The sequence below is a fragment of the Paracoccidioides lutzii genome, assembly GCF_000150705.2.
Source record: "Paracoccidioides lutzii Pb01 unplaced genomic scaffold supercont2.30, whole genome shotgun sequence".
Taxonomy (NCBI): Eukaryota; Fungi; Ascomycota; class Eurotiomycetes; order Onygenales; family Ajellomycetaceae; genus Paracoccidioides; species Paracoccidioides lutzii.
In genome coordinates, this window is record NW_015440976.1 from 125543 (window position 1) to 141092 (window position 15550).

Genomic DNA, 15550 nt, shown 5'->3' on the forward strand with positions numbered 1-15550 from the left:
AGGGATAGTTAGTTTGAGCTTCCTATTGTTGAAGGTTTGTAGGTCTGTAATGAGAGACTGAAGAAAAGAAGATCCGACGTCGCTTGCAGAGGATATAAGATGACAGTGAAAACATAAATTTTATGTGTATCCGTATAGTGTTCTCTATTTACACCATCTATGGAGTTTTATGATCCAGACGATTCTATTTACAAGTCAATGAGAAGATACCAAGAAGTTATATTTCTGAAGACGCCACCAGACAAACATCAAACCTGCTCCATCCCACGCTTAAACCATAACCCATGACATTCATAGGCGTGCAGGCAAATCATTCATTCTCTCACCACTATATCCATAATTTTTAAAGTTATTCTAGATCTTCACATCTCGTTTCTTCGTCTTCAAAAACCCCTTGGAGCCTCGCATACCAAAGCCCCATCCGATTTGGTTAGCAACCTTAATTTCAATGCCCAAATCCTCTGCAAACTGCCATACGGAGCCCGGGTTCTTCTGGAATTGCCGACCAACAAATACAATATCAAGCCCTTCTTCTATCAGCCTATTCGCATCGTTGCCGTTATTAATCATCCCGACCGATCCAACGAGAAGTTTGTCTCCCACAGCCTTTTTCACCGCAAACGCAAGGGGGGCTTGGAAGCATGGCCCTGGCTTGATCCTTTGATCGGGGTGATTCCCACCCGAGCTAACGTCCAGTAAATCGATTTCCCCTTTCTCTGCGAGGATTTTTGCAAATCGTACGGTATCTTCAGATTTCCAGCTCTGGAGGTCCGGACGGGATTCCTCCAGCCATTCCGAGGCGGAAATCCGCAGGAACAGGGGCATGTCTTCGGGCATGTTCTGGCGGGTAATGGTAATGATCTCGCTGCTAAGACGGGTACGATTTTCGAAGCTACCCCCGTACTCATCTGTGCGGTTGTTTGAGGCTGGTGAGCAGAATGAGAAGAGGAGGTAGCCGTGCGCATTGTGTATTTCGATATAGTCCACACCCGCCTTGACTGCACGTCTCACGGCAGCACCCCATGCTTTCTTCACCTCCTCAATATCCCGTTTCGTCATTGCTTTTGGTTGCGCCATCTCGGCTGAGAACGGGATATCACTGGGTCCCTTGACATTCTTTGGCCAGCCACCTGCTTGTTCCGTTGCAACTTTATTTACTGCCAGGAAAGGAGCCAAGCTACTCGCCTTGCGCCCTGCATGCGCAAGTTGAATGCCGATTACTTGATTCTGGCTGTGAACAAATTCCACCACTCGTTTGATCGGTTCAATTTGCGAATCCTTCCATAAGCCTACATCCTCCGGTGAGATTCGACCTTCGGGAAGAACCGACGCTGCTTCCGTCATGATAAAACCGGGTCCTCTCATGGCGATTCCTCCGAGATGGCTCATATGCCAGTCCGTCATATGTCCATCCTGCGCAGAATATTGACATAGTGGAGACAGCTATGGACCCTCATTCCATCAGTATTGGATATTAACATTTGCATGAGATAATCGAATACATACCCCAATGCGATTCTGGAAGGTTACACCCCTCACTTTCAAAGGTTGGAAAAGCCTGGGTGGCCGGGAGCCATCAGATTGGGGGTCGGCAGCGGTCCCGGAAGGGGGATTTTGATATGGAGTGAAATACCCCACCCCGGGCGTGGGGTCATTCCGAACGATATTCTGGGATGGCATGTTCTAATGATGGGCGATGAGAGCTTGTTGAAATCACTGTTTCAGGAACAATCGGGGCGCTGCTGAGCCTTCTTTCGTAGATGGGAATAGATGGCGAGAATGCGATCCATCGGGCAGCCCAAACGAGGACTACTGCAAACAGGTGCTGATGTAGAATTTCAGATTCTGCTTCGCCAGAGCAAATAAGTGAGAAAAAAAACGGCAAAACTTACTCAAGGAATGGCAAACACTGAGGAATAATGCCATGCTTTGAAATCAAATCTCCACTCGATCTGATCGGGGGCATCCATATTGGCCCACTCGCTGCCCTTAAGCATGGGGCCGAGGTGACCAAATTCAGTGACAAGCCAAGAGCCCTAACTAAATAATAAAAAGCCCAGGTTTACCCGCGCCCGTAACCCCCTAACAGGGCTGGGGGTTGCTGTCTACTCCTAGGTTCATCGCTTATAAATTTTAAGTTGGAACCTCGGAAGACTTGTATATGAAACCTTGGAAACAATGTCCCTAATCGAATAGTGAGTTAATCAACTCAACGAATAGTCATGTAAACTTTCGAATGAGGAGCACCGAAATGCCTGGATACGGGCGTTTGAAAAATCGAGTAAATGATAAAGGGAGAGCTAACTCGCCTGGGAAGATATCGCTCCAGCATTCCACACCTTGGAGTTCCTGTAATTCATAGTTAAGACGCTTAGCTAGCTAAATAACTAGCTAGTTAGTTAATTTACTCGTTAATCAGTTTCTTGATGAATGTGACATCATCATCGCAGCAATTCATCCATATTTCGGATCAGTCGCCCCGGAGCTCGACGCGTGCAATTCGGCCCAATATGTGGAATTCTCATTTCTAGGGCACTACACAGGGTGTACTCTCTCGCCGAAGAGTTGGTTAAACATTCGTCGATGATGTTGAGCGGTTTTTTTTAAAAGAATACCGGAGTCTTCTCCAGCAGTGATTTGTGAACTTGTCTTCTAGAGTAGATCGATTACGAAAATATCGAGCTTCCTGAGGGGCCTTGCAGCAGTTGCAATGGAAAGGTTGGATTTAATCATTTTAATATTTGGCTGTGGCACATTCCATACGCGTATGAGCGATGGGAGTGACATTCGCTTTTCCTCTTTTTTCTCAGTTATGATTTATCTCCGTTGTCAGTTAACTGGTCAGTTATCAGTTAACTAGTTAACGTATCTGCTATCCAAACAGCAACTAACTAACCAACTAAGCGGGGATAACTGCTTTTATCTGCTATGGATGTGGACCCGGACAGACAAGTAACCGTCCTCGGGGCGCGGATCTAAGACCACCAGCAAGGTCCACAAGGCTGATTGCCTTAACTACACATGCCAGAAAAAAATTGGTGATAGTGATGCTGTTAGCCTCTTCTTGGTGATGGCCAGCCTACGTGAGAAAACTACCGGGCCACAAAGATCAATCTTTATATACGACGCCCTGGGCGTTTTTAGTCATATATATTCGCCGACACTAGCAGGTTCCTTATTCAAATCAACACCCTCTTGAATGACACACATCTGTGGCTGCTCACGAACTTCGGACTGTGAGAAAAGCACGGCGCCGCAAGGATGAATCTCGAGAGCCTCCGAGGATACACATTCTAACACAGCCACAACGTGACGGCCACCTAGTTGTCGACCGTGGTATTGAGAGCGGTATTAATTGATGCGTGTGTGGTGAATTCCGCCGCGCTTCACTTGATGTCACAGTCTTGCGCTTAGACTGTGGTGGTGGCATTTCACCCTTGTGCATTCTAGAAACAGTTAATGTCGTTAGCTATGCAACGAGGGGCGGCTTGACAACAGATCATCTGAATAGTTTGTTGGAGCCTTTTATATACCCTCTTTGGGACATGGCATACCTGACCAACATTGGTTTGCAGCTTCTTCTGCATCATGGCCCCAAAGCAGCTGCTGTGTTTCACGATCATTCCATTTATCCGGACTGCTATCCCCTTTCATCACGGTTGCAAACCGTTCATCCCTTGCGACTTGCTCTGGCCCGTCAGGAAGATGAAGTGGAATTCTATTCGCAGTACCAGACTGCTGGACGGCTTCTGCACGTTTTTTCCGACACTTCTCATACACGCCAAGGGCAAACGGGATGCTTTTCACGCTCGATATGTTGGACAGGATTACCCCAAGAGCGGCTGCATCCTCAAGTGCCTGGGCAGCGCCTTGGGCGATATAGGGCCTGCGCGAATCAGCAATCGGTTGATCCATGCATGTGGCTTGCCATCTAGATCTGGATGCCTGCGACTTACAGCATGGGATGACACGCGTCACCAACTAGAGTGCACGAACCTTTTACCCAGGTTAGCAATGGCGGATGTAAACAAAGTTTTGATTTCAACACCTGAGTCGAAGCTTCTATCAACTTCAATACTCGAGGTTCCCAGCCACAAAACATCTCCATCATCTCCTCTTTTGTCCCGGGAATAGTCCAGGATTCTCCCACGCTCCCGTTGTCGGGATGAATGAAAACTGCATTGTACAGTTGGTGGTTGCGTATAGGATAGCCTACGATATGTCGATGCGGGCCGACCCACCGTACTGCCTTTGGCTTGTCTATTAATTTTGCAAGCTCTTTATCTCGAAGCATTTTTTCACGGTGTATGAGGATCCGGAATGCCCTATCCCCGGTAGGCAGTATTCCGTTGGCCCTGTCCAGAATCATCTTGTTTCTGATCATAGATTTGATTCCATCTGCTCCAACAATCACATCCCCAGTCACCATTTCACCATCTTGAAGCCAGACTGCTGTGCGATCGAAGTCAATATCAGTTATTGTTGCGCCGAGTCGCATCTCAATATTATCCAGCTCGGATATCCTGTCAATAAGGGCTCTCTGGAGATCCGCCCGGTGGATGACTGCAGTTTTGCCGTATTGGTGATTAACGGGGATTTTGCTCAGGACCTTGCCATTTTGCCATCGAACAACCTCTATTGTCTCAAGGACAATAGCTTTCTCTTGGATCGCGGGCTCGATTCCCAAGCCTATGGCACTGAATGTTAGCCTGAAAGAATTAAACGTTCGATGAGAGATCACTTACGAGCAAGGATACTACCCATGTTTGGAGCAATTTGGATTCCTGCACCGATCTCCTGGATCTACTGAAGCGGTCAGCGTTCTCCTTTCTGCTACCCACTATTACACCGGCTAACAGGCATGTTCACATACCTCTGGTAAAATCTCGAGGACGAGCACCCTGTGCCCCCGAATTGCCAAAGATATTGCCGTTGCCAACCCTCCAATACCTTCAACGATGATAACAAGTTAACTCATCCTCTCCACCCGTTAATATGTTCTCCCGGATCTTGATTTCATACCTGCGCTATCTCTCCCGGTTAGCTCAAAACCGATATCTGAGGCGGAGATGACGGTATATATTAATGTCAATGAACATGTAAATATCACGCATACGTACCCAACGACAACCACACTCAGAGATCGTTTTGCTTTCAAAAGAACCATTTCGTCCACATCGTCCTCCTAGCCCAAAATCCCCAATGGAGCTTGGTGTAAATATTGAAGGAGAAGAAGGAGAAGGAGAAGAAAAAGAGACGTACTCGAGTCAACCAGATGAAAGGGCAGGGGCTTTGGAATGCGAGTTCATCTGAGGTTTTATTTACGAATACTGCTTCTCCCATCTCTCCATTTTTTGGTGGTGGTCATGGAATCCTGCGGCTTGTGCGTTTTGAAGAAAACTCGGGACGACGCCTCGTACTCACCTTAGGTGTGGTTCAGCAGAATGTGTATCCTGCAGCTGTCCTCATCTTTGAGTCGTCTAGAACTACCCAATATTTTCCTCACTAGCGCCCCCCGCTGGTAACCTGACTATTAGATCGTGGGGTGCTCTCGTCGGGTAGTTTGCCTTCTTGACGGCAAATAACAAGTCTGTTTCGCAAATTTAGTGACTCTAGATATCTAAACTATCCATTCCTTTTACATCATGTTTTGACAATTAAAATCGGCAGGTTTGATGATACAAGTCCACCCTGTCAATTAATCCTGGCCAGCTCGTTTAGCTGCTTTTCTACCGCCGCATGTTCGAACCGGGGAAAGCTAGTTAGTTGGGGGCCAGCTGTCTTGATACCATCTGCCTGCTTGCAACCTGGCCATGGGTAATTGCCGCTACATTCTCTGGACCATACAACCAACCGGTCAGGATCTTGACTTTCATATATATGTTCTTGGCTCCACTTCAACGGGCAGTCGAATGTCCATATTCTTTTGGCGCGTGACTAATTGCGAAACACGGCTTTGCTCGGGAATCTCATTGCCAGGGCCATTTAACTAGGCAGTTATATATTTCGTTAAAATTTCTGGTTTCCCCGTGTCCTCTTTGCCGACGTTCACTACTCTGCGAGCTTGAATCAGCCCCTCAACTATTTGTTACATTGGGGGTGCACAAGTAAATTACCTGTATCTCGCTGATGTTAAAATTTGGGGTTACCATCTTATTAGTTCTGAATGTCATAGGAAAGGAATGGGGGCGGCAAAAAATATGGGGCGAAAAAAGAAGTGGAGACCTCGAGAATTAAAAAGCAAAAACCTTTCCAGATATAAAAATGGGGCAGATGTTCATATCCTCCGTGCGCAGCGATCTGCAAGGGCCGCATATCCCCACGCTCACGCTAGTTAAGTGAAAGGACGCCGAATAATACAAGAGTGTGGCGGGAAATCAATATATCCCAAACCCCAGACCAAAATCCATGAATCCATGAAATTGTCAATACTCCGTACTCCGTACAAACGGGCGGAGTTCCCATGATTTTAATGCAACTTTCTCCGTGCAGGGCCTCAATGGACGTGCTTGTGACTTACCCAGCCGTATGGGGAAATTTTAGGTTAGTCAATTAATCATGCGGAAGTAAGTGATAGCGGGTCGGATCGTCAGTCAATCCCAAAGAGCAAGAAACAGGGATGCTTCATTATTGTTCATTTATTCTTGTTTGATTTCTTGTGGTTACATTGCGGGTTTTTCATCCGATGACCTCCAAGCCGTTTTCGTCGATTCTCCTGAGATACATCTTCCCCACAAATGAACGAAGTGTTTCTGCGGGGCTGATACAGGGTTCAGAAATCGGCTATGAATCATCAGATGATAATTGATTCACGGTAGCTGTTCCACCCTGAGCTATCGATGAGGGTTCTGGTGCGCCAGGTCATGTTGTAGCAGTGAGTTGTGATTCAGTGAACAAGCGTCGAATTAGCAAGACCGAATATCTTGTTCTCCTGCAACGATGGAATTGTAGGCTTCTGTTCAAACGATATCTTTGGATCTATATCTTGCTTTCACTTGAATTGATTCCAAAATTTCCGCTGTCCATAGTCCATGTTGGAAGTTTATGCATTGTCCAACTGAGAGTGTGTCATCCCCCCAGACTTGCAAATGGAATTCTGGGGGTCTCAAGATATCATTGGCCTGCAGAAAATTGCTCAATTGCGGGACAACCCCTTTGAGTTGCTTGGTTAATGAACTTGCCGTACGCACGTAACCTGCGTTATCTTAGTTCGTGACTGATCTTTGTTTTCTCTTCATTCTCCTTGATTGCGGGTGGCACTATTTCCAACTTCCTCATACTGCTCGATGGCTGGGATAGCAGATGCCCATGCGTATATCGCAATTAATAATATTCTCGCATGTTCACAGCGCAGTTTGGGAGAGCTTCCACCCAGGGTTTTCATTCTCTCGTTCAAAATAATCGAGTCTCATTGACTACTCCATAGTTGATCGAAGATAGTGCAGCTGATACACATTTAAGCCTGCCATGTATGCAATCTTGGGTTGTTCAGCTCGGATAATTGACTTTCTTAAGGTATTTCCAGGCTTCCAATGTCCTTGGATCCACCATTGCTGGTACAAAATTTTGGGACAGATACTTAAACTCTGTGGTTTGCAACAGGGCAACTTTTACAGGGCCCGACTATTGGGATTTTGGCGTAAATAGATTAACGTCCTCGTATTAAATTGTCAAATTATCTGTTGATCCTAGTCTTCTTTTTCCCCTTTCATTATCATTGTTTTATTTTTTGGTTGGTCGGTTTGTTGCTTGCTTTGCCTTGTTTTGGTTTTTTATTTTATTTTATTTTATTTTTTGGCTGAGTTTACAGATCCTGCCGCCGAGGAAACGGTGACCAGCCATAGTTATCCATCGTAGGGTTGAGAACCTTTGTTGCAACCACTTAGTTACATCTCGCCATCCCTTATCCCTTCTGCAGGTTCCTCTGCAAGATCGGTCCACCCTCAAGGGGGGTTGGCTGGTTGAGTCTGAGAAGTGACCGGCGATGGAAAATCCAAGTCTCTTAAGCGACTCTGAGACTTGGGAATAGTTCGAATTCAGAAGAGGGAGCCTGCAAAGAGAGAAGTGAGGAATGCAAACATTCTAACATCCTAGAGAGGAGTCTTGTCTTGTTAACTGGCAATTGTTCTCATTTCTTCGACACTAGGTTAGTCATTTTTAAACTAACTATGGTGTATAAAATTAGGCATATCCCAGTATTATGTCCTTGACTTCACGTCAGCATGCTTCCAGACCACAACCTGGGAACGATGTTGCAGCATAGAGGGATATCAGATAATGTTTTTAATATAGGAAAAGAATGAGAATGGAGAGCGCCATTCGTTGGGAAAAAAAAAAAAAAAAAAAAAAAAAACGACCATCGGTGGAACATCGCGGATCCCCTTCACCCCAGAGAAAAGTGAACCCGGAAAGTGTTTTTGTGAAAATTGGGCCAGACAGGGAGAATCATATAAAATTTAATAACATGGAAAGCTTGGGCTTCTGGAATACCATTTGTCGAAAATGGGACAAATGGTGGGAGGTCACCTCATCAGATAAAATCGGCAAAAATAGTACAGTGGGGATCGAAATCGGTCGCAAGAGAAGAAGAGAAAACCATGGTGGACGAAATCACTCCTCAAAGGAGGGGGGGAAATCTCTGTTGAGATCAGAATTTCCGGTAAAAAGACCAAACATCATTTGACGCTAGAAAAAAAAAAGAATCCATGGATCGAAGAAAATCATATAGTGGAAACCGCGAGAGGGAAAGAGAACACACGGGATGCTGTGCTTGGATGCTTATCCCGTAAATCGACTTAGCCTCTCAATCCACGTTGAACCTGAGATTTTGTCTGCGTGGGTGCGTCTCAGTACTCATCAACGTCCATCATTTTTCAAGCCCAACAAAGCGACTTCCCACCCCTTCTTGCGGTGCAGATATTGTATTGTGCGTGCAAAGATGTTGGGAAGAGAAGGCAACTTTGCTTTCAGGCTCGAAAACTTCGGCTCCCTTTTGTTTGCCTTGACCACCTTGGTCTCCGTCTCGGGCCAGGACGCGTACTCGTTGACAATTGAGCTATCATAGATGACGCCGTATCCTATCAACATACACAGAATAGCCTTATTGCGCACGTGTTTCACAGCATTCAATGGGGAGCCATGGCGCCCACCCTTGGAGTTCACATCGGCACTTTTCTTCAGCAGCAAGCGGATGATGGGCAGATTCTGTTTGCGAATGGCAGTTTGGAGGGTCGAACGCTTGGGGTTCATGGCAGTCAACGCATTTGGATCAGCACCGGCTTGAAGCATGTCCTCAACAACACGAGTAAGACCCGCTTTCACAGCAAAGTGCAAGAGCATGGGATTCTTGGTTCGAACAATCAGATTTTGACGTGATTTCGCAATGTCTCGCTGATACTTTGCAAAGATCCCCTTTACAAGAGCGACGTATTTCGCCACATTGTCGCTCGTGGTCGAGATGTAGGCCAGAACGCGGGGATTATCGCGCATAAGTACCTGAAGTCTGCCGTTGCGGTCAGGAACACGGGTTATGAGTAGCCCGTTGGATTTTTCAAAATGTGGTGCAACCCCTGGACGCTCGATGAGCTTGACGAGGGCATCAAGTGTGCTGAAACGCGCCGCGAGCTTGACGTTGTATGTCGTGACTCTGATACTACGGTTGAGGAGCAGGACAGCCATATTTTCGAGATTGTTGCGAATGGCAAAGTCCAGGGCTTTGTAGAAATAAGCGTCAGTGTTATCAATATCCGCCCCAAGGTCAAGCAGCAGCTCGACCGCTTCGACGTTGTTGTTCGCCACGGCTACTCCGAGTGGGAAAATGGTCTTGTTGTGAACTGGATTGACGTGTGCCCCATGATCAAGGAGAAGCTTCATCATCCGCATATCGTTTTTCAAAATGGACCTGACCAATGGAGTCAAGCCAATGACACCCTCTTCCTCATTCGGACTGATGTAGCGAAACAGAACGGAGGCCAATTTGTGGTCCCCAAATTGGACGGCGTGGGTGATTGGCGTTAACCATTCGACGGAAGACTCGCGGGGACGCACCAAAACGGCCGATTTGAACCCAAGACTGAGCAAAGCGTCGACGAATTCCAATTTTTGCTTGTGGATGGCGAAAGCGACCGGATGCTCTCCCCTTCCGTAGAATTCGACCTGGTGGACGCCATAGCGGTGAAGAAAGTTGAGAGAACCCAGCTGGTCATGCTCCGTGGACAAGTTCACCAGAGTGGATTGTCCACCTGCACGGATAACGCTTGTACCCCGGCCCAGGAGCAGACGCATGCAAGTGGTAACCCACGGATAGTGGCCTCCTGCATCCATGCCTCTGGCGTTCCAGAGGTGACTGGGCGACGTTGTCGTCTAATTTTGTACCTAAACACAGAGTGCCCGACTGTGATGATTCTCTTTTTGGCTTCAACAAGCTCGGGGTAATCATCCATGTCGGCATCAAGATCGTAATCATGCTTTGAGTTGAGCTCATACCCCATAACAAGAGGGAGAGTAGCTCTCAATTTGTCAAGGCAGATTCCTTCACTGCCAAACTTGAGGATTTTATCAGCAGGAGTATTTGTGAGAAGCAGCTGTCGCTTAATGGACCAGTTCCAGTCCTCTGAGCGGACGTTGTCAGTTACGTCTTTGGAGGGAATTGAAAGAGGAGCACAGCAACGCGAGATATATATATATGTACTTACTGCAAACCAAACGCGCGCCTGTGATATTCTTCCAATCCTCCTGGGTCTCCACGTCATCGAGACACACGATTGCTTCGAAGATCAAGCACTGGACGTCATAGGGCATTTCAGCCTTCTTTTCATCCATCTCGACAAAGTGTCAATGGAGACTGATAGGGTCTGTCGACGGTTGATAGTTGCAGAAAAGGGAAGGGGGGGGGGGGGGGGAATAGTGTACAGGTCGCGACCGTGTGGGATCAACTTTTTGACGCGGCACACGAGAACGCGGACGGATTGAAGGGAAAGCTTTTTACGGGTGGGCCAATAGTAGGAACTTGTTTGGTGAGGTTGATGTGCCCCCGGGATACCTTGATACAGATGAGATTAGCTAGATGCAGAGGTTGGGATCTCTTGAAGTTTGGTCAGATATTAAAAAAAAATAAGGGGGGGGGGGGGGGGGGGGGGAAACGAGGGACTCAATGGAGAAGTAGATGGAGAGGAAGAGAAGGAGGAAGAAGATGAGATGAAGGGATTTCGGTGTTGCTGATGGATGCCCAGGTGATGGGCATTTTCCCTAACCGGGATGAACGACTAAGCAGGCAAGGTGATGTGGATTAGCTGATGATGATGGACAACTCCAGAGACAGTGTGGTCCAGCGCTGAGAACACCAATAATGGTCATGAATATAGAGCAGTGTTTGATGTGCTCTGTGCATGAAAGAGGACGGGTTAAGCAGGGCACTGCAGGGACAATTGCTTGCTGGTGATTCTTTGATACTCATGTATCAGGACATCTTCCAGGGGGTGAGGTTGTTGTTGGGCAGATGCAATATCTAAAGCCCTACTCCTCCCCCTGTCATCTAAGCTTCCCCTGGCCAAAACCGCCTTCAGACTCCAGTGCTATTCTGCAGTCTGGTCAAACCAACTCTTTGACGACCATTTAAACAAGATTGATGTTCATTTTGACTTTCCTGACCGCTTTTGCAACCAGCGCACCCCAGGATCTGGTCCCCCTTTACTCGCACCCGAACTACAACGTAAATTGATTGCTATCTGCGTTGATATGAATATCGACTGGAACGGAGACACATGCAAAACCAAAACAGCTTAACCCAGCCCGAGATCCGTCCGGTACATGGCAGATCAGAACCATGGCTTGACCCTCCGGGGTGGGTGGGCATTTTCTAACATCTCTGAGGGCCGTTCGAGTTGTTTTCGCGGAATAACTTTACTCGCCAAATGGAGATGACCCCTCCCTTGTAGTAACTATCCCCAGCTGATTCGAGTGTACAGTTGCGCGTAGTTTCAGGCGAGATATGCCTGCTTGCCGTCCTTGCTCCATTGAACATAGCTAGAGCATTATAAACTCCCTCGGTCCTCAGGTCGTTATCAAACCAATAACTACTTTACTCCGTTCAGAGCAATCCTACGAACTCGAAGCAACCAATAGCAAGTAACCCATTGAAGTATAACTAACTACCTGCTGCATCCCCCCGGCCATGTACACATATGTATACATAACTGTAAGTGTTACTCAGGGGCTTGGTTCGAATATCTGGGAAAGCGGGCGCCAAGGGCACAGGCCATCACGTTACCCCTCGCTCCCCGCAATTCCCTACACCCAATAGCGAATTGAGTAATGATACTGATAATAGTTAACTATTAACGTTAATATTGATTAGTTACATTAACTAGTTAAGTTGATAGGGCTGGGGGAATTATAATGTAAAAAAAAGTGGGCGCGGATGAGTTCCGGCAACCCCGGCGTGGTAATTGCCATGTCTCCACCTGCGGAACCGAATACAACCGCTCCACTCCATCCAATGCCAGGCATGCGTGGAGTTTATATTGTGACTTGTTGAAGTTAAAAGTTGCACGTTCATATCAATCAATCCCACCGATCCGTAATATGCTCACCACACCTTTCTCCCGAATCAACCACATAGTAATACAGCATAAACACTATCACTGCCTCGGCAACATCACAGTCAATCCCATCCACCAAAGCCTATACCACAAACCCCCCCATCAATCCACACCACCACACCCAGAATCCAAATCCGACATGTCCTCCCAATCATCCCCCTCCCAGTCCCCCTCCCCCCAGTTTCACCTCTATAGCTACTTCCGCTCCTCCTGCGCCGGCCGCCTCCGCATAGCCCTCAACCTGAAACAGCTCCACCACACCACAACCTTCGTAAACCTGCTCAAGGGCGAACAGCTCTCCGACGCCCACCGCTCCCTCAACCCTTCAGCAACCGTGCCCGTCCTCGCCGTCACTGCGAAGGATGATAGCAATACCCACTCCCCCGATTCTACCACAAACACCGAGACGGCCTTCCCCATCACCCAATCCATCGCCGCGCTCGAATACCTCGAGGACATCGCTACGCAACCCGCCCTGCTGCCCCCAGTGTCGGCGCCGCAGCTCCGCGCCCGTGTCCGCACGCTCGTAAACATCATAGCCTGCGACATCCAGCCCGTGACGAACCTTCGCATACAGAAGAAGGTAAAGGCCTTCGGTGGGGATAATACCGCCTGGGCTTGCGAGCTGAACGTCGATGGATTCACGGCGCTGGAGAAGCTGGTTAGCCAGTGGGCGGGCACGTATTGCGTTGGTGATGCTGTGACGCTGGCGGATGTATGTCTTGTCCCTGCGGTGTGGGCGGCGCAGAGGGTTGAGGTGGATTTCTCGCCGTATCCAACGGTGAAGGCTGTATTTGAGAGGCTGGAGGGGCTGGAGGCGGTTCAGAAAGCGCATTGGAGCAGGCAGCCTGATACCCCAGAGGAGATGAGGAGGGGGTAGGTTTTTTTTTTTTTTTGGTATGTATATAAAAAAAGCTATACTGGATTTTTAAACCACCGCATAATATTTTGAATATTATGAATGGTTGGGTTTCCTGGGTTCAACAGGAAATTAGCATGCATCCATCTAGGTAGTTATCTGATCAGAAGAAACATGAAGTATTTTTCTTTTTTTTCATAAAAAAAGAAAAAATTCTATCTATGTATCACAACAAATCAAACAACTTAATAGTGATGTTACATAAAATCCCTAGATCTTAGGCGCTGGCAAAATGACAGCAGTACAGTCACCAAAACCAACATAACTTCCCTCTTTACCAGCAGCGCCCCGCAGAATAACCTCATCCCCATCCTGCAAGAAAACCCGCTCCGTCCCATCAGCCAGCTTAATCGGATTCTTCCCACCATTGGTGCTCTCCAACAAGCTGCCCAGCGTCCCGGGCTTCTCGCCAGAGATCGTCCCGCTACCCAAAAGGTCGCCGGTTCTCATGTTGCAACCCGTAATCGAGTGGTGAGCCAGCATCTGTGGGAAAGAGAAAAGCAGGTTCTTCGAGTTCGACTCTGCAATCTTCGTATCCTTGCCGTTGACGACAAGAGTCACTTCCAAGGGTATATCATAGACATTCTCCGCCTTCTTCTCCTGGAGGTACGGGAGCAGCGGCCTTTCCGGGTTCAGTCCCGTAGTACGGAAAGGCTCCAAGGCATCCATCAGCACAACCCAGGGTGTGATAGTGGTTGCAAAGTTCTTCGCATTGAACGGACCCAGCGGCACGTATTCCCACGCCTGGATGTCGCGGGCTGACCAATCATTCATCAACACGACGCCAAACAGGCAATCCTCAGCCTGGTCGATAGGGATTGGCTCGCCCAATTTGTTGCCTTTGGCGACAAACACGGCCAGTTCAAGCTCCATGTCCAGTCTCCTGCAGGGGGAGAAGGTGGGTTCCTTGGGGTTTGCAGCGGGGTTGGCAAGGATTTGGCCGTTTGGCCGGCGCACGGGCTGGCCGGAGACGATCACTGATGATGCGCGGCCGTGATATCCGACTGGCAGGTGCTTGTAGTTTGGCTGGAGGGCATTGTCGGGCCCACGGAACAGAACGCCCACATTGTAAGCGTGGTTGAGACCGGCGTAGAAGTCAGTGTAATCGCCAATGCTGAGGGGGAGATGATTGGTAACATCTTTTCGGGGAATCAAGGCAGAGCTTCTGAGGGCTTCGTTTGATTTGAGTAGTTCAGGGTAAGGGGTATCTTCTTTGAAAATAGCCTGCAGGTATTCTCGCACCTGGCGATGAACGGGTCTCCCGAGGGCTGCAAAGTCGTTCAACGTTGGCTGGGAGAATACATCAAGGTGTTTGAACGAGTGCAACTGGGCAAACCCGCCGCCTGAGGCGAAGACGAAGAGGTCTAGGGCATAGTCGCCAATGGCGATTGCTGGATGAGGGGTAGATGAGGTCGCGGTAGAAATGATTCCAAAGGGGATATTGGCCACGGAGAAGGGAGACTCCTTGGGAATCCGGAGCCACGAGGATGCTGTCATGATAGAGGATGGGGATAGTCTGAAGGAGAGACAATCGCTGCTGCGAAGGTATGATATGTGGTGGTGGCGGTGGAATTGAGGGCTGCTGCTACGGGGTGTAACTACAGCAGCTTGGGCTGATTTTGATCGAAGACGACAAAAAAGGGAAACAGAAAACAATTTCATTGAGGACAGGACAGGCGTGTAGTTTCGCGAAAGGAGACAAGGTACCGTACCGTACCGTACCGTACCTACGAGACTGACGTTGCCCGAGGGAGGGAACCTTGGCCTGTTCCCCTTTTTGCACCTTCTCCGGCGTCCTTCTGCGCCTTACTAATAATGCCTTCCCTCGTTGTTTCCCGGCCCCCGGCTCCCTCGAAGAAGTGCGGAAAGTCCTCCGCGCGCTTAGCGTCGGCAGCGGGTCGACCCAGACATGTCACAGCCGACGCGCCAGTCCCAGAGCTCTTTGACAGTTCGGCTTTTGCTGCACCGGCAGGTCCGGCCTAAAACACACATACACGCACGCACACGCACACACACACAACACACTCAAACC

The 15550-nt window shown here is 48.3% G+C and overlaps 5 protein-coding genes across 5 annotated transcripts; 1 reads left to right on the forward strand and 4 right to left on the reverse strand.

The window, feature by feature from the left end:
- Positions 1–354: 354 nt before the first annotated feature.
- PAAG_08159 (NADPH dehydrogenase) lies at positions 355–1680 on the reverse strand (the record flags this gene model as incomplete). Its single annotated transcript, XM_002789859.2, has 2 exons — positions 355–1443; positions 1507–1680. The coding sequence occupies 2 exons, from the start codon at positions 1678–1680 to the stop codon at positions 355–357; spliced, it is 1263 nt and encodes a 420-aa protein (XP_002789905.1).
- Positions 1681–3396: 1716 nt separating this feature from the next.
- PAAG_08160 (monooxygenase) lies at positions 3397–5167 on the reverse strand (the record flags this gene model as incomplete). Its single annotated transcript, XM_015846437.1, has 6 exons — positions 3397–3446; positions 3555–3886; positions 3957–4689; positions 4746–4803; positions 4874–4950; positions 5023–5167. The coding sequence occupies 6 exons, from the start codon at positions 5165–5167 to the stop codon at positions 3397–3399; spliced, it is 1395 nt and encodes a 464-aa protein (XP_015701101.1).
- Positions 5168–8856: 3689 nt separating this feature from the next.
- On the reverse strand, positions 8857–10821 carry PAAG_08161 (hypothetical protein; the record flags this gene model as incomplete). Its single annotated transcript, XM_015846438.1, has 3 exons — positions 8857–10241; positions 10301–10612; positions 10695–10821. 3 exons carry the CDS (start codon positions 10819–10821, stop codon positions 8857–8859), a joined length of 1824 nt encoding a protein of 607 aa, XP_015701102.1.
- Positions 10822–12738: 1917 nt separating this feature from the next.
- On the forward strand, positions 12739–13479 carry PAAG_08162 (maleylacetoacetate isomerase; the record flags this gene model as incomplete). Its single annotated transcript, XM_015846439.1, has 1 exon — positions 12739–13479. One exon carries the CDS (start codon positions 12739–12741, stop codon positions 13477–13479), a length of 741 nt encoding a protein of 246 aa, XP_015701103.1.
- Positions 13480–13728: 249 nt separating this feature from the next.
- PAAG_08163 (fumarylacetoacetase) lies at positions 13729–15015 on the reverse strand (the record flags this gene model as incomplete). The annotated part of the gene is made up of 1 exon (XM_002789863.2): positions 13729–15015. One exon carries the CDS (start codon positions 15013–15015, stop codon positions 13729–13731), a length of 1287 nt encoding a protein of 428 aa, XP_002789909.1.
- Positions 15016–15550: the final 535 nt, after the last annotated feature.